General features: G+C 40.9%; 1 protein-coding gene across 1 annotated transcript in view; it reads right to left on the bottom strand.

The window, feature by feature from the left end:
* reck (reversion-inducing-cysteine-rich protein with kazal motifs) overlaps positions 1 to 24,698 on the bottom strand; it is a 35,862-nt gene that overhangs the window by 5,089 nt on the left and 6,075 nt on the right. The window contains exons 2-19 of the mRNA XM_061666562.1: positions 16,304 to 16,362; positions 13,068 to 13,142; positions 11,953 to 11,989; positions 11,582 to 11,667; positions 11,442 to 11,489; positions 11,217 to 11,250; positions 10,807 to 11,004; positions 10,236 to 10,500; positions 9,815 to 9,988; positions 9,293 to 9,505; positions 8,750 to 8,886; positions 8,217 to 8,360; positions 7,936 to 8,124; positions 6,454 to 6,576; positions 5,154 to 5,325; positions 2,519 to 2,708; positions 1,273 to 1,483; positions 722 to 795 (exon numbers count right to left, since the gene is read on the bottom strand). Coding sequence (XP_061522546.1) covers positions 722 to 795; positions 1,273 to 1,483; positions 2,519 to 2,708; positions 5,154 to 5,325; positions 6,454 to 6,576; positions 7,936 to 8,124; positions 8,217 to 8,360; positions 8,750 to 8,886; positions 9,293 to 9,505; positions 9,815 to 9,988; positions 10,236 to 10,500; positions 10,807 to 11,004; positions 11,217 to 11,250; positions 11,442 to 11,489; positions 11,582 to 11,667; positions 11,953 to 11,989; positions 13,068 to 13,142; positions 16,304 to 16,362 — 2,429 coding nt within the window. The remainder of the gene's footprint in view (positions 1 to 721; positions 796 to 1,272; positions 1,484 to 2,518; positions 2,709 to 5,153; positions 5,326 to 6,453; positions 6,577 to 7,935; positions 8,125 to 8,216; positions 8,361 to 8,749; positions 8,887 to 9,292; positions 9,506 to 9,814; positions 9,989 to 10,235; positions 10,501 to 10,806; positions 11,005 to 11,216; positions 11,251 to 11,441; positions 11,490 to 11,581; positions 11,668 to 11,952; positions 11,990 to 13,067; positions 13,143 to 16,303; positions 16,363 to 24,698) is intronic.

Here is a 24,698-nt window from a genome sequence, read left to right as displayed (position 1 = left end):
CTGAACTGGTTGCCAGCCAATCCCAGGGCACATACAAACAAACAACCATTTGCACTCACAGTCACACGCACTGGCAATTTTAGAGTCTCCAATTAATGCATGTTTTTGGGATGTGGGAGGAAACCGGAGTGCCCGGAGAAAACCCACGCAGGCACGGGGAGAACACGCAAACTCCACACAGGCGGGGCCGGGGATTGAACCCGGGTCCTCAGAACTGTGAGGCTGACGCTCTAACCAGTCGGCCACCGTGCCGCCACAAAGACAATCATTCAAATATATTCTGAATAATCCAACAAAAACAAAATAACTTACAATATCCTCTAATGTATTCTGAAATGCCAATAAGTGTATTAACAAACATATACAGCAAAAAGTTAAGCAAGGTTTATAACTACAGTGATACGGACCAAGCCCTGCCAGGAATATGGAAAATCCTAGAAGAATTGACGGTCCAAAACAGATTCACAATCGCGTAGCATGGATTCCAGAAGATGGCGGCAAAGTAATCTAAAGGGTGAGGCTCATAATACATCAACACCATGCTTCTAGCATGTTCATAATCATGAACCCATGTTACATAAACGACGGCATTAAGTAGTTCCATTATTTAACACAAACAAACCACCTAACCACGAGGCTCATCTATAGCATTAGCTAGATTACATACAGGGAATAACAGCAAAGTAGATGACACGGGCTATGGACTGTAGAGCATCCAAACCTTAGAGAAAATGTTCATTTGTTCCTTGTTCCAGAGGACTTGCAGCAGACTGGCACAGATTGGGCAGCAGGCTCCTGAGAAATTATAAATTAAGGCTTGTCATGATGTGTTCTTCACTCTTATCATGTATATGGTCGTTTGCAACATGCAACTCTGGCGAACATGCAAATTCGCTTCTTCGCTGATTCGCTCAAGTTGAAAAATTTCGATTCGAGCCACAAATTCGTGTGGCGATGCGTCACGACAGTCGATCAGTGTCGAGGATATACTGTGTTTGTTGAGCAGAACAACGAAGGACAAAATTGTTTGTGGGCACCCGAAACTTTTTGATAACTACCAATAGCGGGACCGTACGAAAAAGAGCAAGCCGGGAGAATGATGGGTGAGGAAGTTGCGGTATCTGGTAAGTATATTTATGTTACTTGTTTACAGCAGTCGGTTGTACTTTACTGTAGCCAAAGTTTGAAGACAACCACCAGCTGAATTGGCCAGAATCCCACCATGACTGGTTCTTTTGTAGCCCCAGGGTGTGAAAGAGTTGAATGACTCACCTGGGGGTGTGAGAGGCTGGCAGCCCGCTGTAGACAAACGTGGACAGGAAATTAGACTGCAGGCAGAGTCAGTTGCCATGTCAGACATGGCCCCCACAGCCTGACAGTGTCCCTCGTAGTCAAGAGCCACCCGGTCTGAGTAGGCCTCACACACCGTATTATAGGTCTCGCCATTGTGCCCACAAACTTGCTGCCGACTCTTGCAGGCTTCCTGAAAACAAACACCTCAAATTAACTCACTGGTCATACCATTACATACTACCTGCAGGCAAAACTCCTACTATCAGTTCGTGCCCTCAAGCTTTCTTGGCTTATGCAGCAGGACACCGTCCCAGAGCATACTAGCAAATCCGTCTCTGGATGGCCCAAAACATCCAAAATTAAGGTTTTGCAGTGGCCAAGTCTAAGCTTTCAATCCAATAGTGAAGCTGTGGTATGACCTCAGACGGGCAGTTCATGATCCAAAACACTCCAATAGAGTTAAAACAATTCCACAAAGAAGAGCTATAGGAAAGACTCATTACCAGTTATCGCAAACACTTTCAGTAATTGCTGACAAGGCTTGAACAACCAGTTTTGGTTCCGGGGACACTTACTTTTTCACAAAGGGACAGATAGGTTTGAATTTTTCGTCCTCAATAAATAGAATTGTCATTTAGAAACTACAGTTCATATCTACTTTGGTAGTTGTTGTGAGATAATAAAATAGGTTGGATGTTCAGAAATGTGATTTCCATGTTTTCCATGCACCAAACGTCATTCTCAGCCAAGCCAAAACCCTTCTAAGATGCCTAAGTTAGGCATCTTAGACTCTGTTTCAATATGAAACGGTGATTTATTTAATGATTTTATGTACTTGTTGATATGTTTTGTCTATTTTTCAAGTCACCTGCCAAGGGACTGTGAATGTAAATTAGCTGTATGTTAACTTCAGCACATTTACACAAGTATTGTGCTGGTGTTCATTATTGTGCATTGTCCCTTTTAAATAAATTAATCATGAAAAAAAAGTTTTACATTTTATTTATCTATCGTAGATTCAACATTTATCGCAATGCACTTTCCATATTGAGCAGGTCTAGAACCAGACTCTTAACATATCAAAGAAACGCAATTGAAAACCAGCATAAAATCACCCCCAAAAAAGGATATCACAGAATCCCTACTGATTCTTGGTAAGCTACCAAATAATTTAAATTTGTATTTCTTAGTACAAGAAAAAAAAGTCTTGAGTTTCTTCCCTCACCTGACAGTGACCCATATAGGCAAGGGTTTTCCCGGCTTGTTGCAGTTGGCACAGACTGGGGTGAATGAGACCGTCAGTATCGCAGACTGGCTCCACACTGTTCTTGTCGCAACCCAACTGCCGGCCGATGCATTCATACTGCAGGCAGTCCGACATTTCGCTCAGGCAAACTTGATATTTTGGGATGCACCTAGAAACACACAGGTTTAATTTGATATCAGGAATGACAGCATTCATGAAGAGAAATACTAAGACAAACTAATACTGTGCTTAAATTATCACACACATTCTGTAATGTAAGATTGAGAATTTCCATATTGAACATGAGGACAATTAACTGTGAATTGAAAAAAGGTCTTTAAACCCAGTGCATCTAATTTTGAATTTTTATTGTTTATTATCCTAAAGAAGGAATTAAATCCATCCATCCATTTTCTGAGCCGCTTCTCCTCACTAGGGTCGCGGGCGTGCTGGAGCCTATCCCAGCTGTCATCGGGCAGGAGGCGGGGTACACCCTGAACTGGTTGCCAGCCAATCGCAGGGCACTTACAAACAAACAACCAGTCGCACTCACAGTCACACCTATGGGCAATCTAGAGTCTCCAATCAATGCATGTTTTTGGGATGTGGGAGGAAACCGGAGTGCCCGGAGAAAATTCACGCAGGCACAGGGAGAACATGCAAACTCCACACAGGCGGGGCCGGGGATTGAACCCGGGTCCTCAGAACTGTGAGCCTGACGCTCTAACCAGTTGTCCACCGTGCTGCCGAATTAAATCCAATTTAATTAATTCATTAAATTCAATTCAATTAAATCTAAATCAGATGAACTTCTCAGTATAACTCTATTCAGGGGTTGCCACAGGGAATCATCCTCTTTCTCTGCATCTTCTGCTGTTATTCCAGCCATCTGCAAGTCTTCCCTCACCAAATCCATAAATCTCCTCTTTGGACTTCCTCTTTGCCTCCTACCTGGAGGCTCCATTTCCAGCATAATTCCACCGATATATACGTGTCCGAACCATTTCCATCTGGCCTCACTTGCTTTGTTTCCAAACCTTCCAGTCTGTATTGTTCCTCTGAAGAGTTCATTTCTGATCATATCCATCCTCGTCACTCCCAAAGAGAATCTCAACCTCTTCACCACAGCCATTTCCTTTCTCTTTTCAAAATCCACTACTATCTGTTTTCTAAATTCCTTTCCTTAACACCAAACCTGCCCATCACCTCATCATCACCTCTGTTTCCTTCACAAACATCCCCATTGAGGTCTGCTCCAATCATCACTCTCGGCCCGCTAGGAATACACTCCATAACCTCATCCAACTCACTCCATTAACCTCTCTTACTCCAAACAGTCAGATCCCACCTGTGGGTCATAACCATCCACAACATTCATCATCACATCTTCAATTTCTAGCTTCATTGTCATCACCCTATCTGACTGTTATCCTGGAATATTCTTCCTTCAGAGTCACCCGTACTCTATTCCTCTTCCTATCCATAGCATGATAAAGAAATTTGAATCCTCCTCTGATGCCTCTAGCCTTGCTGCCCTTCCATCTGGTCTGCTGCACATACTGTACAAAGTGTCTACCCTTCTCCTCTTCATCATACCACCCAGGGTTTATGTCTAGATTCAACATTCCATAAATCTAAACCATCAACAATATGATTCGTACTGTTTACCCATAACCTGAAAATACAGCCACATGATGGAATTAGTACACACGTTCTATGGAAAACATTTTTGCACAACAGCATCATCCTAGTTCCTATGGCAACGTGCAAAGAAACCTTCTATGCAACCACAGAAACCATCAACAAATTTATGAGCAGATGAGAGGTGTTTTTTCTTCTGTGCAGTGCTTACACTCAAAGTGAAAGAAAGCTGCTTGGAGCAGCGTGTGCTTGTGTATGTGCATGTTGGTGAGCTTCAATCAAATCGACTCTTCACTGCCTGCTTGTTCCTTTGAACGGTGCGCCAGGAAAAAGACTTTAGGCAATTTATTTCTAGGGGATCACAGACATCATGGGGTGTGAATGAAAGTGGTAAACCGGCATGAGGGTGTGTGAATTAGTATGAAGAATGTTTTCCATACCACATTGATGGTTATACTGAAAATCATCAGCTTTGAGCTGTGTGGATTTCTTAACGTTCCACAACATTTCCACTGTCCCGGTGTTTCTTTGTTTCTGTTTTTTTGTTTGTTTGTTTAGTTTTTTTCCCTGGCTACCCAGAACCTTTGTTTGCCTATTTTTGAAAATAATCTTTGGGAGATTACCCAGCATGTTTTCCTTGCCCTGCCGGTTTCCCTGCACTCATATCCACCTGCCTTTTGCCAGTTTGAAAAGCATATTGTCATACTGATGTTAATACTTGCTATCTATGCAAATACAACAATTCGGAAAGTGGCGAATTACGATGAAACAAAGTACCACAAAAGGTGAACTTTAAAAATGACTTGCATCAAATATGCTGCGGGGTTTGCCCACATGAAACTCGAAAACTATTGAACGAAAAATGCCATAAATGTCTTAATAATAGGTTTATCTGGAACTGTGGGGTTGACTCTATTTGTCAATGTCATGAGTTGCTGAATTTTAGCTCAGAATAGACAGCAGCTGTACCAACCTCTGGTTTCTCTGGCAGGGTTTACTGGCACAGGGGTTAGTGAAACGGCACTGGCCAAACACAAACTGATGGTCCTTGAAACCCATACAGCGTGCCACACATGCACTTGGATATGTGCGGCCGTTGGAAGCACACACTGGGATGAAGTGATCTGGACAGTTACATGGAAGACCTGAGGAAAGGCAGGGGTGACGGGGGAGGCAAGAAACGAGTTAGTCTTGACTGGAAACTGTAGATTGGGTTTTGCTAATAAGGACAAGCTCTATAGAAAATGGAATTTTCACTGTTAAATTAAAAATGCCATAAGATTAATCAGTTATCCGGTAACTTTTAATAGTTTGTTTAACATTAAGTTAATATTTGCCATCTATGTGATAGCCTGTAGGTTCTTGCCTCTAAGTTCAAGGATCCATATGTTAGACCTCACACACCATGAATGAACAAATCTAGAAAAATTTGTTGAGGTTACTCACATTCTAAATTCATGCATTGACAAAATGTTATCATAGCTGTCTGAATAGATAATTTCAAGTTCAGGCTTGGTTTGTTTTCCCAGATGCAACTGTATTTACAGAATGAGGGATACAGTTGACCACAACAGGGTGCTGGACAGAAAGCTAACATTCTTTTATTGATGAGAACATTGTGTTTTTGTCTTCTTAACTGGGACAAAGTATCAATATTACGATGCAACATCTGACATCTATATTCGATACTGTCCGTCGTCCAAGTATGTAAGTTGATGATGAAGAAACACTTCCACATTGTTGAACACAGGTATGTGTCGGCCGAAAAGGGACAAACGGCATCATGGTGGCAAAGCCTTTCGAGATAAATGTTGTAATAACCCAGTGAATTTTTAGTAACCATATCTCCAGCTGCCGCAAGTGAGTGAAGATGTGTAATGAGGACTACCTTATGTAGTCTACAATGAACTGAGAAACACGAGGAAGGCCTGCTACAGATCTTGAGTCAATATTTTGGACAGGAGAACTGGCTGGACATCAACCAAACATATCCTTTATGTTTTTGATTGTGCGGGATATTAGAGTACCCAACATAAACCAGGAGGAGAACAAACAAACTCCATGGAGAAAGTCTCGAACACAAACGATTCCTTCCTCTGGTTCCCTGAAATTTAACTCTGTCCTATTGTACCACAGCTTCATTATATTTGCCATTATAACTCAATATACCAATACACAATATTGAGAAGGATGATGACAAACAGAAGTCGAACATTATGTATGATCAGTGTATAATTAAACATCCAGACACCCTCTCATACAAGCAGACAGACCAGTAAAATGTAGGCGGTCTTCATCTGAGCTTTCAATGTTGAGACATTCTCTGTCAGAACAGATGGGGTGGCCACCGAAGCAGAAGCAGGTGTCACAGTCTAGCCTGAAAGATACCCCGTGATCTGGTGAAGACAGAAATCACACACACACACACACACACGCACGCACACATTCACACACATCACACACAAACAATTTGAAAAATTGAAGAGCACATGATGTTTCTACTGTACAATGGCATTCACAATGGAACATGGAAAAATAAAAATGAATATGAGTTGAATGAGTGGCATTAAGAAAAAACGTGATGGGAATTCTACTTTTTAATTCGGTGATGGGCTATTTAAATCGTGTGTAACACAAATTTGAAGAAGAACAAATCTCACAAGCGGAAACAGCTTGTTGAACATGCCATTTAAAGATTTGTGATGGTGTGACATCAAAAGCCAGTGAACCCAGATACAAGAGAACGCGGGCAGGAACGCTAACGACTATAATTCAAACCAAAAGTAAAATTTAAACAATGGCTGGCATACAATAACTAAATGCAAAAACACGAAACAATGGTCAGGAACCACAACCGTGCCACAGAAAAATAAACAACTTGGTTTTACCATGACAGTTTGGATTGCAGCATATTTTATTTTAGAAAATACAGTATCACACACACCGTACCGTAACCTCGGTCAATTCCCAACAGCAAACGCCCTTTCATCTGGATCATTACTGCTTAAAACTAAAGTTATGTCTAGAATTGCTGAATTGTTTGTGGTCTACAGCAGCGGTCCCCAACCACTGGGGCGGTCCGTGGGGCATGTCCCCTCAGCCAAGCCCTTGATATGTCGAGTATTTATGTGGCAATTTGGTCCTACCTGGCATGCAGAGAAATGGCTGACAGTTGAGCTCACAGCTGATTTGCTGTCACATTTCTGTCGGGCCAATTATGTACTACTCGTGCACTCACTGTAGTAGTCTCGCCATGCTGCACTATTTGCATATCTGTTGTTGACCAATACTGGCCATTCATGCCAGAGTAGCATCTCCCCCATTTGCACACTGACTGAGGAGGATCTGCAACATTCTGCACAACCAACATTGTCACAGACTTTACACTTTAAACTCCATACACTCCTTGAAGTCTCGGCACCCTTTGCACAATGGTCATTGCGCCGGACTATTGCGAGATTTGTCATTCGAACTGCTCTAAATGCATGAGGACTCTGCATCTTTTTGCACAATTGTCAAAAAAATAAATTGTATCGGCATTACCAGATAACTAGCAACCCTTTATTGCTCAGTGACTGTTTTTCTCAATGTCTTTATGTCTCAAAAGTGTTCTGACAATTGACTGTCTGTTGTCGTACTAGAGACAGACAAATTCCTTGTGGGGTTTTTTGGACATACTTGGCAAAGATGATTCTGATTCTGATATTTAAAAAAGAACCCCCCACAAACACAAAGATTTAGACAGCAGAACTTACTTTTTTTCTGTCCTCCAACAATGCAAGGCTTGCTGGTGTCCACACAAGGCATCTCCACACAGTTCTCCAGGCGCCCACTTGAACCACAAGTGCAGACTTCATAGCACCCGGCCGGACCAGTGCGAGTCGGCACCTGTAAACGTGTGTCCTGTTGCACCAGAAAATCCGAAGCCTCGCCGAGTTTACAGCCTGAAAACAGACAACAAACTCAGAGACACACAATTCTGCGGAACATCAGAATCAGAATATTTCAGAGTATTTATGTGGTAATTTGGTCCTACCTGGCACGCAGAGAAATGGCTGACAGTTGAGCTCATCAAGGCAACCCTTTCTGTTGACCTGGCATAAGTGGTTGCTCGGGCAAGGGTTAGGGTTGCATGGATGGATGACCTCTTCAACAACACTATTTCCCAGGGAACTTGGGGCTGATGGAGGAGACAAAATTTCATATTAAATAATTCATTGATAAAATTACATTGTATGCGTGCCGAGAAGACCATTCCTAATGAGATAATTAGGGCTTAATGCTAATGGACAATGGACTTAATGTTGGCGCGTATTATAAACATGAAACTTGTCCACATAATAGACAGGAAAGCATCAATGATGTGGTAATGGTGTCATCACATTACTCCATTATCCGGTCATATTGCTGGGACTGTCAAGATTGTCATCAGATGCCTATATTGCTCACAGACCCTAGGTGGCATATTTCATCCTGATCTATCCAGCCGTCCATTTTCTATACATTGTTGTCATTAGTCAACCTTGATCCGAGAAGTCTTCATCCCTGTACTGTGAATTTTTCACTTACTGAGGTATCTGTGGAGGGGGATGCAGCGTTCAGGGTCGTCAATGGGCGACAACAGCTCACATATCCTCTCAGGAGTTTGTTCCTCGTTAAAATGTTTTCTGTCCCCACATTGGGTCAGGATTTCCACACAATCCGACCTAAACCCAACAAAAAATGTGATCATGGAAGTTGTACACATTTCCGCTCCATTCCAGTGTCAACAACGCACAAGAGTATTACAACATGGACACAGGATGAAGTAGTTACACCAGGATTAGAGAACAATACAAAAGAAAGCATGAGGTTATTTATTGTCTGCTGCAGCCCTCTTGGCGCTGATTTGTTATAAACGGCTTCTCAACTTTACAACAGCGATCTGTTTTATTGTTGCTGTCAGCCTTTTCGCAAGCAGAATGTGTCTCCTTATTGGGGTCAACAGGCTTCTGATTTAAACATACAATAGAGAGCAGAAATAAGATATCCTTCACACCGTATGGCCGAGTGGTCTGTAGAATGCAGCACTGTGGCAGTTGGAAGTACCTTACCCTGTACTGGTAGACTTACTTGCATATGACGCTCCCTCTGGACTTGCTATGACACGGTTTGATCTGCAGGGAGCAAGCAACCGCCTTCCACATATCCGGCAGACACTTCCTGATGTCCAGAACAGGAATGTTCATAAAAGGCATTTTGATTGTTCCATTGGACCACAGCTTGATGTCATTCATAGCTCCTTGGTCTGACTGCATGTTACAGCTGCGAAACAGCTCTGTGGGCCTGTGGACAGAGATAATAGGAGGCGTCCGTTGGTCTAAACAGAGTGAGCTAATTGATGCTTCAAAGCAAGTAGCTTCTATTTCGCAATTTGGGGTGTGTTCCATCAAGCTTTGTTTATCTTAATTGTAAATAAATAAACTCTAGTTTCCCCTTCCACCAGTGTGGCTGTAATCTGACTCTGAGAAGGTGGATATTAACCGCACATTTTACCACCATAACGTAAAATAATATGAGGGGGGGGAATATTGATTTTTACTTTCAGGAAATGCCTGTGATCAAAAGGCCAAGTACAAAAACAGTGAGTCTAACCTATTGTTGAAGTTGGTGCAATAGGAGAGATCCTTGCACCCCAACTGGCAGGGCTCTCTTACATCAGCCAGGCAGTTGATCAGCTCAGTCTCCACTGGGTTGTACTCACACAGCTTGTCAAAGTCTTGCCACGTTTGGCTGCCCCAGTTTGTGCTAATCTCTTGACACATGTCCCTGTCAGAGCAAAGAGATGTGAATTAATACAAGGGCAGTGACCCTACCCTCGTCCATAGTACCATATTGCTTCTGTCAAGATATTCTGCTGTTTTGTTTTCCAGGCTAAATAGATTCTTGTTAATATCTTTTGCATTGACATTTTGCATTTGTACTTTGTCTGGTTGCAATTCTAAACTTTTAAAGTTTGAATATACAGTTTATGTTGATATGTAAAGCCCATTATGTGGTGAGCAAGCGGCAGTACCTGCAGAGTGAGGTGTTGGCCTTGGAGCAGCAGTGCAGTTTGGCACAGTCCATTTTAGCAGGATGTGGCACTTCTTTTTCAGTTGGGGATGGGGGATGGGCACTTCCCAGAAAGCACTGCCACATGGGATCTTGGGGGAGAGGTTGGGAGCCACACTCATCGATCAAACCCTCCATGATCTCATGCTCTGTGCTCAAGGTACGGAGGATTCGCCGACAAGCCACCTGGCAGTGGGTAGCCTCCGCCCGGTCACAGCAGTACAGACCTGGAGACGACTGGCTTGGTTAGTCAGACGGTAGCAACAAATTAATGTAGACATCTATCAATATATCTGTAATCTAACTGGAGAAGAATAAGTTGAAATACCATCATCATTTACATAACCTCTAATGGTCAATTTCCAGATGGTTTCCTGTATCGGTTTAATGAGTAGGATATCAGATACATTCTCAAGACAACAAAGTACATCCTAACAATGTAACATACCATGCAGGTTTTACAACATGTAAAATTGGCAGTAAGTAATCTCGCGGAAGAGACTATCCCCTTTATTTGTACAGCTGGAACTTACTGTCTATAGGGCTGCGTATTGGGTAGGACTTGGTGAAATTAGCGACACAGCTGAGGAGTTGAGCACTGTGGCTCTGACAGTACTCTTTGACGGCGTTGATTTGAGACACGGTGGGGGTTGAGTCGGTCCTGAAGATGGCCTGACAGTACTCTCTACAGGTGGTGTGACGCCCCGCATAGCTGCAGCACGTGGAGCCCACTAGATGACAGCACACAAACATAATGTAGCACTCCGTATTTAAAGAAAATAACACTACTCACAAAAAGTGAGGACGAGTGAACAGAATTTGTGAAAATATATTTTTTTTGTGCTTTTACAGTTAGAGAGAATATCTTCTGGTTAAAGGAAGGGCAATTGTGTCTTCCTGTTAATAGTGTAGTGGCCTCATCACTGTCCAGCTAGTAACTTACTTTCATTTTTGGTGATGCAGCTGTGTAAAGGATTCTGCAACAAGAAAAATACTGTTGACAATCTGTTGAGACTATTAACCGACTGTTTCATTCCTCAACATAGGTGAGAGAATAACATCAATTCTGAGCAAAATAAGACTTAATTACTCCGTCATGTGATTGTTATTTCTATGTTGATGACGTTTGCATCTATTTTGTGCATCTGTGTATGAAACCTCGACTTACCTCTGTGACTTTTTTGCATACTTTTGTTAGGTCATTTTTGGATGATGCCTGTGGAGAGAACCAAAAGCGGAAAACAACACAGGATAACAATATATCTTGAACACAAAGTCTGGACATGATTTATTTACAATTCTACATACCTGTCTGCATTCCCTCCGGCACTCCGATGAGATAGCCAGCTCACAACAACCAAGCCCTACCCAGCTGTCTGACTTTCTTGATACTCCTGAAAACAAATCAAACCATACAATAAACTCAGTGTCTAATGATGAAATATTCCTGATTTAAATAACTGATCTACTTTTTTGCACAGTGTAAAAGATTACAGACAGATTCTCTTTACCAAGAAGATTTTCTATGTAAATACACATAAAGCAAAGCCCAAAACATATATGGACCAAATTTTGAGTAAAAGTAAATTTTTATTTGGTGAATGGGTATTTTTAGCCAAAGTGGCAAAGGATTGTAAATGCTGTCTTGACAATTTGTCCTAAATGCTATATTATCTTACCTGGAAGTGTAGAGTTGATGCAAACCCACAGCTCATTCTAAAGGAAATACAAAGATTAGACAATTAGTATTGCAATTTCATGCAATAGAGTGTTTTACCTCTGAGTGTGTTTCACAGGATTTGATAGGACTGTCATGTACACCTGTTACTTTCAAAAATGTAATACAAGATGTCACTTTAATTTTATATCAAACTTTATGGTTAATTTAATTGTTACTTCTGATAACACTGTGTTACAGTATGTCTTTTTCTTAGGTGTGCGGCGGGCCTAAGACGCATGTTTTGGGGATGTGGGGGGAAACTGAGAAAACACACACAAGCAGGGGTTAGTTATCATTTTTAATACATGTAATGATTTAACCAAGGTCAATTGTCAGGGAAAAGTAAGGGTCAATACTGCTGGTCAGAATCTGGCTGCCTTGTGAAAAAGGTAAGGAGCCTTCCCTGACAGGGTGATGATGTTGTCCAATAGACACTTTTGGCATTAAGTTTCCATTTGTATGTGAGGAGTTTCTTACCAAAACGCTATAAATCCATTTGCATTATTCTGAGGAGAAATGGCTTTATTGTACCCAGACCTTCAAATTTTAGAAAAACAACTTATTGCCTCAGTCTGACTATGTTCAAGCAAAGATGATAGAGTTTGTACACAAAAAATGGCATGGCAAGATCGATTTTTATTTTGGCCTTTATCTAATTTTGGAAAAGAGCTTATCATGGACATGTACTGGATAATTAATGCTGCTGGCTGTTTCTTTCCTGATTGAAAGCCTTATCTTGCTATTCTGCGGCCGACCTTAACACAGAGTGTGTCCATTCTGGTGTACCGCTTAACTTGTTAAAGGATGTGTTGTGACATGTAGTAGTGGAATAGAGCCATCGGAGCTTGTATAAACAGACTTAAGAATCATTCTTTCTCCTTGAGTCATCACCGACAGGCTGTACATCACCACCCATACTGTCGCCATCATCTATCATGTTCTTGTGAAATTATAAATGCAAACTCTTCTGTGCTAACACTGCAGTTTTGCTTACCTTTTGGCTTTGATGTGTGTGTGTTTTTTTTCAGTGAACTTTATTGATTGGGTTTTGTGTCACACAGGGATTGGACTCACCATTGACTCTGGACAGTAACTTGGCAATCTCTGCAGGAGATGTTTCAAACGAGACTCACTCTTTATAGTGGCGAGCTGCAGGAAAAGAAAATGGTAAGTAAAAAAAAAAAAGAAAATCTATCTATCTATCGATCTATCTATCGATCTATCTATCGATCTATCTATCTATCTATCTATCTATCTATCTATCTATCTATCTATCTATCTATCTATCTATCTATCTATCTATCTATCTATCTATCTATCTATCTATCAAAAAAATTGGTCTGACCTCAATGTGACACACACTTACAGTATGTCATCAAATTCACTTTACATGCAGTAGCATTTAGACAATGACAGTTATGATTTTGCTGTGAACCAAAATGGAATCGAAATAAAATGCATCAGTAAGCATGCCGTTCTTTTGACGTGAAACATGGCAGAGAGACAGAGGAAACAACGACATGCGAGGCTCAGTCAGAAGAGGCACAACACCACTGGTCTCACATTCAATCTATGTCCACCTTCAAGCCTCTGTCTGCCTAAAAAGGTCCATCTTTCAGCCGACAAGAATGCCACGTCTAATGTGAGAAAACATGTTGCCGATTTCTGCCTGCTAGCCCGATTCTGCAGTTTAACAAATATATAAAGAAAGTAAATCGAAGACCTTTTCTTGGTGCTGAATTTTCCTTCATCTATGTTGTTTTACAAAGAATGTATCATTGTTTTAGTTAAATTGATATTATTGGGCAATATTTGAAGTTGCACATTCATAATTTATATTTTTGTCTCTTTGACATTCAAGCACAGATGAAAAAAAAAATCTGAAGTTACAAGTTACTCAGTTCTTACTGAGTTCTTACTCTCACGCAAGTAAATATGTGGAGGACTACTTTTGCTTGAGTAATATTATTATTAAATACTTAAGTACTCTCACTTGAGTACAAGTTTTGGCGACTCTACCCACATCACATATGTACTGCATCTAGATGGGAAAATCGTGATGATGTGAATCTCAGCCCAGACATATGTTCACGTCACCAATAATTTTAAATCCAAGATTGAACACACATACAAACTTCACCATTTAAGTGTTATGATACATACTGTGTACTGTAGAGGGGAATAGCCTGGAAGAATGCAGGCACTGCCAAAAGTGAAAACTGCCAAAAGTTTCACACATTCATCTCATATTGGTCATAAGCTAGTTCCTTTCCAAGAATAGCAGTTCTTTGAAATGACATGAGGTGAAAACACTGCTTATGGTGATTAAGAATACAAGAAAATAATAAAAGCATGAAGATGGTAATGTAATAATCATGTGTCACCCTTGTCGCTTTGTTTGAAACGTGGCAAATAGCTGTTTTGTTTTGAAAGTAAATCTGACTCTCTTTAGCGGGAAACAGAAATGAGAAGAGGTGTGTTCTCTGTATTCAGTACACAATCTACTGTATGATGTCACATTTTGCAGTCAAAGCAATCTGTTTTTACTGCAGGTTGATTTTGTTATATTAACAATTACTACCTGAAAAAACTAAAACAGTAGATGCATTTTGACATCTTTGTAATGTAAGCTTATTTGTTTACAATTCCAAAAGTCCAATGCTGTATAATGTGGTGAATCTGAGGACTTAAACTACTCTCCACCAGATAAAAAGCAAAACACAAAGCAGCACAGTGATGTATTTGTCTATTATTAAGCGACAGCATCTTCATTATGCCACAAAGTTGCAGAAGCACGGAACAAAGAGGCCATAGCATTGAGGTACATTTCAAGATGGCTTATTCCATTAGAGTGGATAGAGCGAGCCATAGTGAACAGTGCATGTCTAAGGGAAATACATTATTCGGACGATAATGCTGCGTGCCATAAAAGGCTGGTAATCAGCAGGTTTTCATTTTATTAAGTCAAAATCAGTTGAGTCTGATGAAGAATTCTTTATCCTTTTTTTGTTTCCCGCTAAATTAGACTAACTTGTTTAGGGGCTGTTTACACGAGACTATTATTTTGCTTACAATAATTCCCCAAATAAGTGTATTTTAATACACCACTATTATTTACCAGTTTGATTACTTTGGCAAGTCTTGGTTCGCATAGAAGATGAACAGTTAGGTTATCCATATGACCTTTTGAGGAAAAGCAGATGGTGCACAAATGCATAGTGTTTCTTTTGTAAGTGCCATCCCCAACTACTGCTCTGGCATGCTGATTAGTCCAAAAGTATTGGAACAATGAGACCAGGTCATCAGCATTTGACACTGTAGGCTTTGCCGTTTTTGGAAGCATGTCATTCCTTTGCCATGGTTCACCGATTGACATTGGAGCAGCATTGCAAAATTGCCGCCTGGCAATCATTTTTATATTTTTAATTTGTCCCGACTCGAGTTCACTCCAGTTCAGTCCTACGGATACTGGCTTTGCACCAACGCCTGCTCTCAAAGTTCCGGTTTTTCATTAGTGGTAGTAGTAGCAGACCTTGCGCTGCGTGGTTTGTGAGGAACAGGTCCTGTTTTGAGAAACTTGCCCTGAATAACGTAAACTGTACTATGCGTTGGAGCAGTGTAATGGCTATAAAGCTACTCAAACTGACAATGAACAAGCTAGCTAAGGTTCTGTTCACATATTATTGAATTAAAAACAGGAACCAAATTGGGATCGGCCCTTAGATTCATTCATTAATGTAATTATATTCTAAATATAGCTAAATGGGTGTAACCAGACTAAAGGGAGCTTTCATTAGATGTAAAATGGAACTGGTGATTATAATGTGTGCCTGGCACTACGTCCCACCCCACTCCAACTTTTACGAACATTTTGAGGTGGCTGCACTTGTAAAAGACTATCGTCATTCTTTCTCCATCTTTTTGATCCTCATCTATTTCTTTCTCCTTTTTCCCTTTTGTGGTATTTGCTAAAACATGCAAGAAACCACCTCCTCAACACTTCCACTTCAAAAGCATGAATTAGACTCAGCCTGTTTGCTGGTTGCGGGAAAAAAAAGCTTTCTTTGCTCTTCATTTCTCCATGTCCTGTTTTGTTAAGGAGGCCACGGTGGCGGCCTCAGAGTGGGACATTGTGTCACCTGCTCCTAATTGAAGCAGGGTGACAGAGAACTTTTACTCTGCACTTCAAAGAGCAAAAAAAATAAATAAAATAAAAACAACTTTACACCACCACTCCCCTTCAAAAATCTCTATTCATGGGCCAACAAACGGGCTAAGGAATGGATTGGTGTATGACTGTGTGTTCATACCTGATCACAAGCTTCTTTACAAGGGGAGAACTCGGCAGCATGGTGGCAACAGGAGGGATCTGCAAGCATATACACAGACTTAATACAGTATATAGAATAAGATAATGCTGACAGTGGAACTGGAGTTCAGTGCAGATGAGAAATTTTTGTGAGTAGGATTTTTCCTAGACATTTTCAGCTCAAGGCCCAAATTAGAAATGCAATTGATCTTTACTAAAATACATCATGTATTACCATAACAATGATGAGCATATGATAAAAAACTAATGATAAAGAACAAAACAGACAACATATTGAGTGCTTGATTGACAGATTGAGTTTTTCAATGAGGCTTTGACCTTTGCACAAACACAGCACATGGGCGAGTTTTTCAGTGAACAACGAATGACGAAACATGAATATGTGGGGCTTCACTGTATAATGAACAGCTTGGGCTCCAATACCACAACTAATCTCCAAACATGTTGAGCAGTGATTATTAATTTTCACAAATTGTTTCATTAAAATAACTATCCATCCATCCATCCATCCATTTTCTGAGCCGCTTCTCCTCACTAGGGTCGCGGGCGTGCTGGAGCCTATCCCAGCTATCATCGGGCAGGAGGCGGGGTACACCCTGAACTGGTTGCCAGCCAGTCGCAGGGCGCATAAAAACAAACAACCACTCGCACTCACATTCACACCTACGGGCAATTTAGAGTCTCCAATTCATGCATGTTTTTGGGATGTGGGAGGAAACCGGAGTTGCCCCGAGAAAACCTACGCTGGCACGGGGAGAAGATGCAAACTCCACACAGACGGGGCCTGGGATTGAACCCCGGTCCTCAGAACTGTGAGGCTGACGCTCTAACGAGTAGTCCACCATGCCGCCTAAAATAACTATAAATTAAATATTTCTATGTTGTTCTAAATATAATACACATGAACAAAAGTGCCTTTGCCCAAAGAAAATCTGAGCCTGCTTGACAATATATAAATTACAACAATAGCTTACATCCTTTTACTCTGACAATCAATGACCCAATAAAAATACACCCATCTATCATCCATCGTGACATACAGTACATTTTGGGTCTTGACCATTAGTTGCAGCGGCACGGTGACAACTGGTTAGAGTGTCTGCCTCACAGTTCTGAGGACCGGGGTTCGAGTTTGCATGTTCTTCCGTGCCTGTGTGGGTTTTCTCCCGGTACTCCGGTTTCCTCCCACATCCCAAAAGACACGCACGCTAGGTTCATTGAAGTCTCTAAATTGCCCGTAGGTGTGAATGTGAGTGTGAATGGTTGTTTGTTTATATGTGCCCTGCAATTGGCGGGCAATCAGTTCAGGGTGTACCCCGCCCCCTGCCCGTTGATAGCTGGGCGATGCTCCAGCACTCCCGTGACCCTTGTGAGGATAAGCGGCTCAGAAAATGGATGGATGGATGAACCATTGGTTGCTCCGAAATCATGCCCCATTGGTCGTGATTGGCAGCTAAAGTCTCCTCCTCAAGAAAATGGGCGGGTTTACGACACCCACATCCCCATTGTGTGTGACGCCCCTGACATCTACTATGACTACTACTTATAATAATAATAAATTGATTTGGTAGCGCTTTTCTAGATATGCAAAGACACAAATAATGACTTCTACAATTTCTCTTTGTAACGTGGTGGGGAATAAATATAATCAGTTTCAGAAGCAAAAATGGTTTTCTCCACTTTCTACTCGAGGTCCCATTTGTGAACAAACAGTACGACATTAATGATTATTAAGAAAATGGTTTAAAACTGTCATCTTACTGTAGTACAGATTGCTCTTAGTTTTGTTCTGGATGTGGAGATGTGATTTGCTGCTCTAAGTTCATTAGCATATCTATTCTAGTGGCATACAGGGCCAAGTGCCACCCCAGAATCCTGAAAAATCACAAACTATTAGCATTATTACCTTTAAAAGAAAAGCTCTGATGTAGGATTCTTTTCCAAAATAACTATATACGGTATATAAACAATTTACAAATGTATACTTGCTTGATGGTTTGGTTTTAGCATGTGACCAGTTGAGAATCACTGGGCCACAACATAGGGACTCACAGCGATTCAATGTGTTCATGCCATCTTTAAAAAAGAAACTATTGAGTCAAAAAATGGGAGAAACAAACAAACAGAAGGAAGAGAGGGTGTGTTTTGTAGCAAGAGAGGTCCAAACCACAGAGTGGCTCAGGGTTCCAGTAAATGTCTTGGCTCCATTTGCTCTCGACAAACTTCTCCCGCCTGCTCAATGTGGCCAAACACTTTAACGCAATAGTGATGTTGGACTAGACTGGACATTTAGCTGCTCTTGTGCGGTTACTCATGTTGACAGCTGAAACTCTTACCAGACCAAAACTCAGAAAACAGGCAACAGTGTGTCCACTGAAGCTGTAGGTTATAGTAAAAAAAAAAAAAAAAAAAAAACATCTTTAGACACAACAAACCTTAAGAACTCGTGTAATATATATATATATATATATATATATATATATATATATATATATATATATATATATATATATAATTAGGATTTATCTTGGTCTCCTTTTTTTTGTTACAAAAACCTGGCATTTGAACAGGGTGTGTCGACTTTTTATATCCACTGTAGATTCAAACTGAAATTTCACCCAAAGGCCCAATATCCCTAACTTTTTGTGAATAGTGTATCCATCCATCCATTTTCTGAGCCGCTTCTCCTCACTAGGGTCACGGGCGTGCTGGAGCCTATCCCAGCTATCATTGGACAGGAGGTGGGGTACACCCTGAACTGGTTGCCAGCCAATCGCAGGGCACATACAAACAAACAACCACTCGCACTCACATTCACACCTATGGGCAATTTAGAGTCTCCAATTCATGCATGTTTTTGGGATGTGGGAGGAAACCGGAGTGCCGGGAGAAAACCCACGCACGGGGAGAACATGTAAACGCCACACAGGCGGGGCCTGGGATTGAACCCCGGTCCTCAGAACTGTGAGGCAGACGCTCTAACCAGTCGTTCACTGTGCCGCCATGAATAGTGTATAGAAAATATATTTTTTTTGTTGTTGTGACAAGGTACAATCCAATTCTCGAGAGTTTACAAAGTAAGCATGAGAGTAAAAAGTGTGGGACACAACTTGGACACACATACTTTTCCATATAAGGGGCTTCATTGTCTAGCTCCAGTAACCATCATCTGTTAGCTACCAAGCCTTTTGTTCCTCTTTCATTTAAAGTGACCACCAATGCTGGCAGGCATTAAAAGACATAAAAGAAAGTGAGCGTACTTGACAGGCAAGACATTGACAGAAACCATCACACCCACTTGTCAGTGTATCCATGTGTATGGATAAGCACTCTTGTGGCTCCATTTATGTGTGTTGGAGAGAGAGGGAAAAAACTGTTGGTGTGTCCTCAGCTGCTTGACACAGGGGTTTCTGGATTCCATCAGCAGGTCCAGTTGTCTTTGATGCTTTAAGGAGCAGCAGTCTTCCACTGTATAAAATTTGTGTATACAGTGTGTGACTTAGAGAGAAGGTGCATGGTGCTCCAAACTGGCCTCTTTAGCAACTGGCTTGAAAGGTGTTTGCAGCTGTTTCAAATACTATTGTACAATGAAAATGTTGTAAAATCAGGTGTGTGGCAGATGCATTTTAAACATATTTGAACACAAAAAAATTAAGTGCAAGTATGAAGTGTGTAGAAAATTAATAATGCAGTGTCTGTGTGTGCAAGGATGTGCCTCTAAGAGGCGGGGCCTGGTGAGGTGTCTCGTGATGATGGTGAGTCTGGGTGTGAGTGTCTGTGTTATAGCAGCAGGTTCAGCATGATTGTGCTCACTGTTCTGCAGCCTCTAGTTCCATGCATGTGAGGGAATTACAGTAAGTGTACTATAAAACCCCATAAAAAAGATCACTTACAAAAAACTAACTTCGCTCCTCTTAAAACGAATCAAAAGCTATAGTTTTCTTTAGATAGCATTTTCAGCTCATACCAAATGTTTCGTGTCACATGACTATGTCGATCATGAATCCCTTTCTGCCTCCGCTAGTACATCGCCAAGAAAGTAAAGACGACCATTGCTCAAGAAAACTGTTAATGATGGCAAGAAGTCGAAATTTTCAGTGGGAAAATGTTTTTTCTGTGCTCATTTATAGTTACAGGTAGGATGGACAGCTGCTTTACAGTCTGGTTTTGTATTTTGGCAGGAAATAGAACAGAAGCAAAAAAACAAGCAAGGGCAGAAGATAGAAATAAGTATAAATGGAAGGAAAAACGACAATAAGATTGGTTTGAAGGAAAGAAATTAGAAGTGAAAAAGAAGAAGGAACAATAGCCAAAATAGTATATATAGTATATATATACTATTAAATATATATATACTATTACTAATATATATATACTATTACTAAAGTAAATAGTATAATAGTATATAAAATATATTTTTACTTTATGTTAAATAATGTGCATTTTTTTACAAAGTAAAAGTAATACTTTTAATTGAGATCATATCAAAATTTAAGGCTTGAACTACCAGTATAGCTGTAACAAATTAGAGAATTTCTATGAACTTGGTTCAAAGTATAATGATTTTCGGTGAAGTATTTTGAAAATGTTAATTTGTTCTTGTGTAGAAACTGAAAGGTGCTTGTGGCTAAACTTGTCTAAGGACTGGTTTCATGGGAAGTGAGATTTTTGTTCTATTGTGTCTGAATGTAGAATTTGACACTTATGTATACGTATAGTGCAACAAAACCCGTTACAGAGGTTTTTTTTTCCCAATGGAATGCGTTTTTACTGTACTGAATTAAGTGACTCAGTTTTTGGACAACTTCTGCTCTTTCAGTAACCTCGACAGTGATATTCTGACCGTGCTGTTCCTGACACCAAATAACTTTTTGAGGCCACAACTGCGTGTAAATAACTGATGGTCGAAACAACGGCAAGTGACATCTATTGGCGAGAGGGGAAAGGATGATGGATGGCATTCAGTCATGTAAAATATGAGGCCTCTCGCTCGGTACTAATGAGCACTGGCCCCATTCTGGTCCAGCATACATAAGAACAAGTACCCCCCTTCAGCGACACTGTTACATTCATGGTTAGTGCAATGAAGGCCACTGGTTGTGGCCAACTTCCCACTGTAATGCTGCCATTCATTTCCCAAATGAAGTAAAGGTTTACTGAAATATAGGATAAAGTAACTTTTATGATTTCCAAAAGTCCCAATTTTAACTTCCCATGGAAATTTACCAGCAATTTTCCACCCCTTTGCGACCCTACTCCCATCATCAGGCACACCACATTCTCAAGGCTGAGAGTGGCTATTCTGTGTGCTGGATATTATTTAGCTGTAGTTATATTATATTAATATCTGCATAACACCTTAATTCGCAGATTAATGATTACGGTATATCATCATAATCTTTTAACATCTCTGCAGTTGAAACGTGGCACAACATTAACATTATTTGTTTTTCAGCAACTGCTGCCCAAATTGAGTTGAATTGAAGACAAATAAAACCCATTCTCTCTCCTCAGCCAATGTATCTCAGTGTACTGCATCACTCAAGCACTTATTCCGGTGTTTCACAGCTATGTTTCGCAATTGCTTTAGCGTTACTTCTCCATCTTGTCCTGTTTATTACTCCTGGTCCTCCTTTCGTGGTAACGATACTTGTCAGAAGTGGAGCTTATTCACTGCCATGGAGGCAATGATTAGCGACTTAGAGGAGCAGCTCTGCACCGTGTGTAGCCGCGCTAGTTAGCCAGCCGCAACTAGTAACTAGCTAGAGTGGCGCAAGATGTCGTAGTGTCAAGCATTCCCCAATAATACTCAAGCAGCGGGGAAAATAGGGAGGATGGGTGACTGTTCGACACGAAAGCACTGTTCTTCCACTCGGAAGTGGTTAAAAAAAAACGAGACGTGCTGAAAGCCATTTTTACACAGAGCCAGACATGATGAAATCATCAACAAGCATTATTGCGATTGGTCGGTAGTCTAAATCTATACCTTCAGCCAAATTCATATCGTCTACCGAATATTCACTATACACCATGCACCCATCGCTGTGGCAAATGATTTGACAATTTAGACATATTCCAGCATCCACGACAAGTCACAGACTATCACCTTTTACCCTCAACCGTCCCTCCATGTTGTCTCACCACCATCCAGTTTTGTCCACAGTGAACATTAACAGGGATGATTCTGGTTCGCACAATACCACCAGCGGTACCAGAAAAGCTATCCTAACACTCTGCTTCCTGCATTTCTAAGATCTGCAGCAGACTCTCGGAGGGAAGATTTTAATGGATGGGGGTCCAAGGTCACTTCCTGTGCATTGATTAATTGCGAATGGCCATTAGGAGCTGTGCAATAATGTTATCAACAGAGTTTGGAAGAATAAGAGAAGAAACTTGAACAATTGTTAAACAATTGTTGAACAATTCAGTCACCTTAACCTGCTGATGGTGGCATTGATGTGCCATTGTTTGTGAAACTTGGCAAGATCCTCAACAGTCCTCATTTTAACACTGCTACATTATATTTTTGACTCATAATTTCACAAATGTATTCTGGTAATATTACGACCTTTTCTCCATAATATTATGACTTAATCTTGTCTTTTCTCCATAATATTCCGACTTAATTTTGCAGTATAATTTTTTATTTTACTGTAGTCAAATCACTCAGTACAAAAAAAGATCTACCGACAAATGTTATCTGAAGGTATTTTACAACAAAATCATATACCTCCAGACAGCGAAATACAACTACAAAACAAATTCACAGAGAAGCTGTCGGATCACATGTGTGAGGTACTCACCAAGTACGCATATTATATTGTTTTTGGGACATTCCTGCAGCTCTGTGTCAAGCAAGATCGATTGTATGCAAAAACAAAAAGAAAAAACGTATTTAAAAAAGTCCGACTTTTAAAAGATCATTCTTTTCTAAAACATACATTTGGACAGCTGGACCTGCGACATGGTTGAATGTAAGAAAATGGATGGAGCATTTATTGTAAAGAGCTGAGAGAATGAACAAAATACAAGAAACCTGAAGCAACAAAGCAGCAGTGAAGACACCAGCAGGAGAGAGTATTCATTTGTTCTCATCAGTGTAAAGGGTAATCTGCCACCTTATGATTCCATTACTGAATAACAATACATCTTCAAGCATCTTGAAAGGATGCATATTATTTTTCTATACATTATATTTCTCATTGTGTGGGTATAATACTTTCAAACCATCTTTGTCATATTTCAAAAATGTATCTACTGTATTGCACTTGCAGAATCCCTGAGGTTGAGTAAAATAAAAAGCTGCCATAGTGGTTACATAATTTACATCTAACCAAAATCCAGCCGTTATGTGCAATGAGCAATATTGACACAAAACTTCTGATGACAGGCTTACACATCTTACAAACGGACTGGACTGGTCACCAGCCAATTTTAGGGACCATATTGACACCCATTAACACTCGCATTCACACCTGTGGACAGGTAAGGAGTCTTCAATTAACCTAACATGCATATTTTTGGAATGTGTGAGAAAACCCATGCAAAAATGGGGAAAACATACAGGAGGGCCTGAGCTGAGATTGATACCCAAAACATCTCGACTGTGAGGCAGACATAATAACTACTAAACCAGCGTGCAGCCTTATTTAAAGATTGATTATTTGACTTTATGTGTAAATTCTGACTGGTTTGCGTATGCATTAGATGCATTTCAGAATCTATTATTTCTCACGGCAGCACGTTGGGCGACTGGTTAGAGCGTCTGCCTCACAGCTCTGAGGACCGGGGTTCAATCCCCGGCCCCATCTGTGTGGAGTTTGCATGTTCTCCCCGTGCCTGCGTGGGTTTTCTCCGGGCGCTCCGGTTTCCTCCCACATCCCAAAAACATGCATGGTAGGTTAATTGACAACTCTAAATTGCCCGTTGGTGTGAATGTGAGTGTGAATAGTTGTTTGTTTGTATGTGCCCTGCGATCGGCTGGCAACCAGTTCAGGGTGTACCCCGCCTCCTGCCCGATGATAGCTGGGATAGGCTCCAGCACGCCCGTGACCCTAGTGAGGAGAAGTGGCTCAGAAAATGGATGGATGGATGGATGAATGGATTATTTCTCCCACCCTGTCATTAGAGGTGAGCTCATAGCCACAGCAAGATGTATAGCAGGATAGAGAAGTATTATAGAGGGGGGAAAAGAGGAGAGGAGAGCAGTCACTGGGCACGGAATCAAGTTTTCTGTTTACAGTAACAACAGGCATCCAGTGTCAAGATTGATGTGCCACATATCACACCAGTATGAATAAGAGTCATCCTCTGACCACAGCCCATTCATGCCACAGCATGACATCATTATTGCACCAAACATGGAAGCAATGGCT

Source organism: Phycodurus eques, chromosome 21, assembly GCF_024500275.1.
Source record: "Phycodurus eques isolate BA_2022a chromosome 21, UOR_Pequ_1.1, whole genome shotgun sequence".
In the NCBI taxonomy this organism is placed as follows: Eukaryota; Metazoa; Chordata; class Actinopteri; order Syngnathiformes; family Syngnathidae; genus Phycodurus; species Phycodurus eques.
This window is presented reverse-complemented; position numbering and strand designations above follow the sequence as displayed.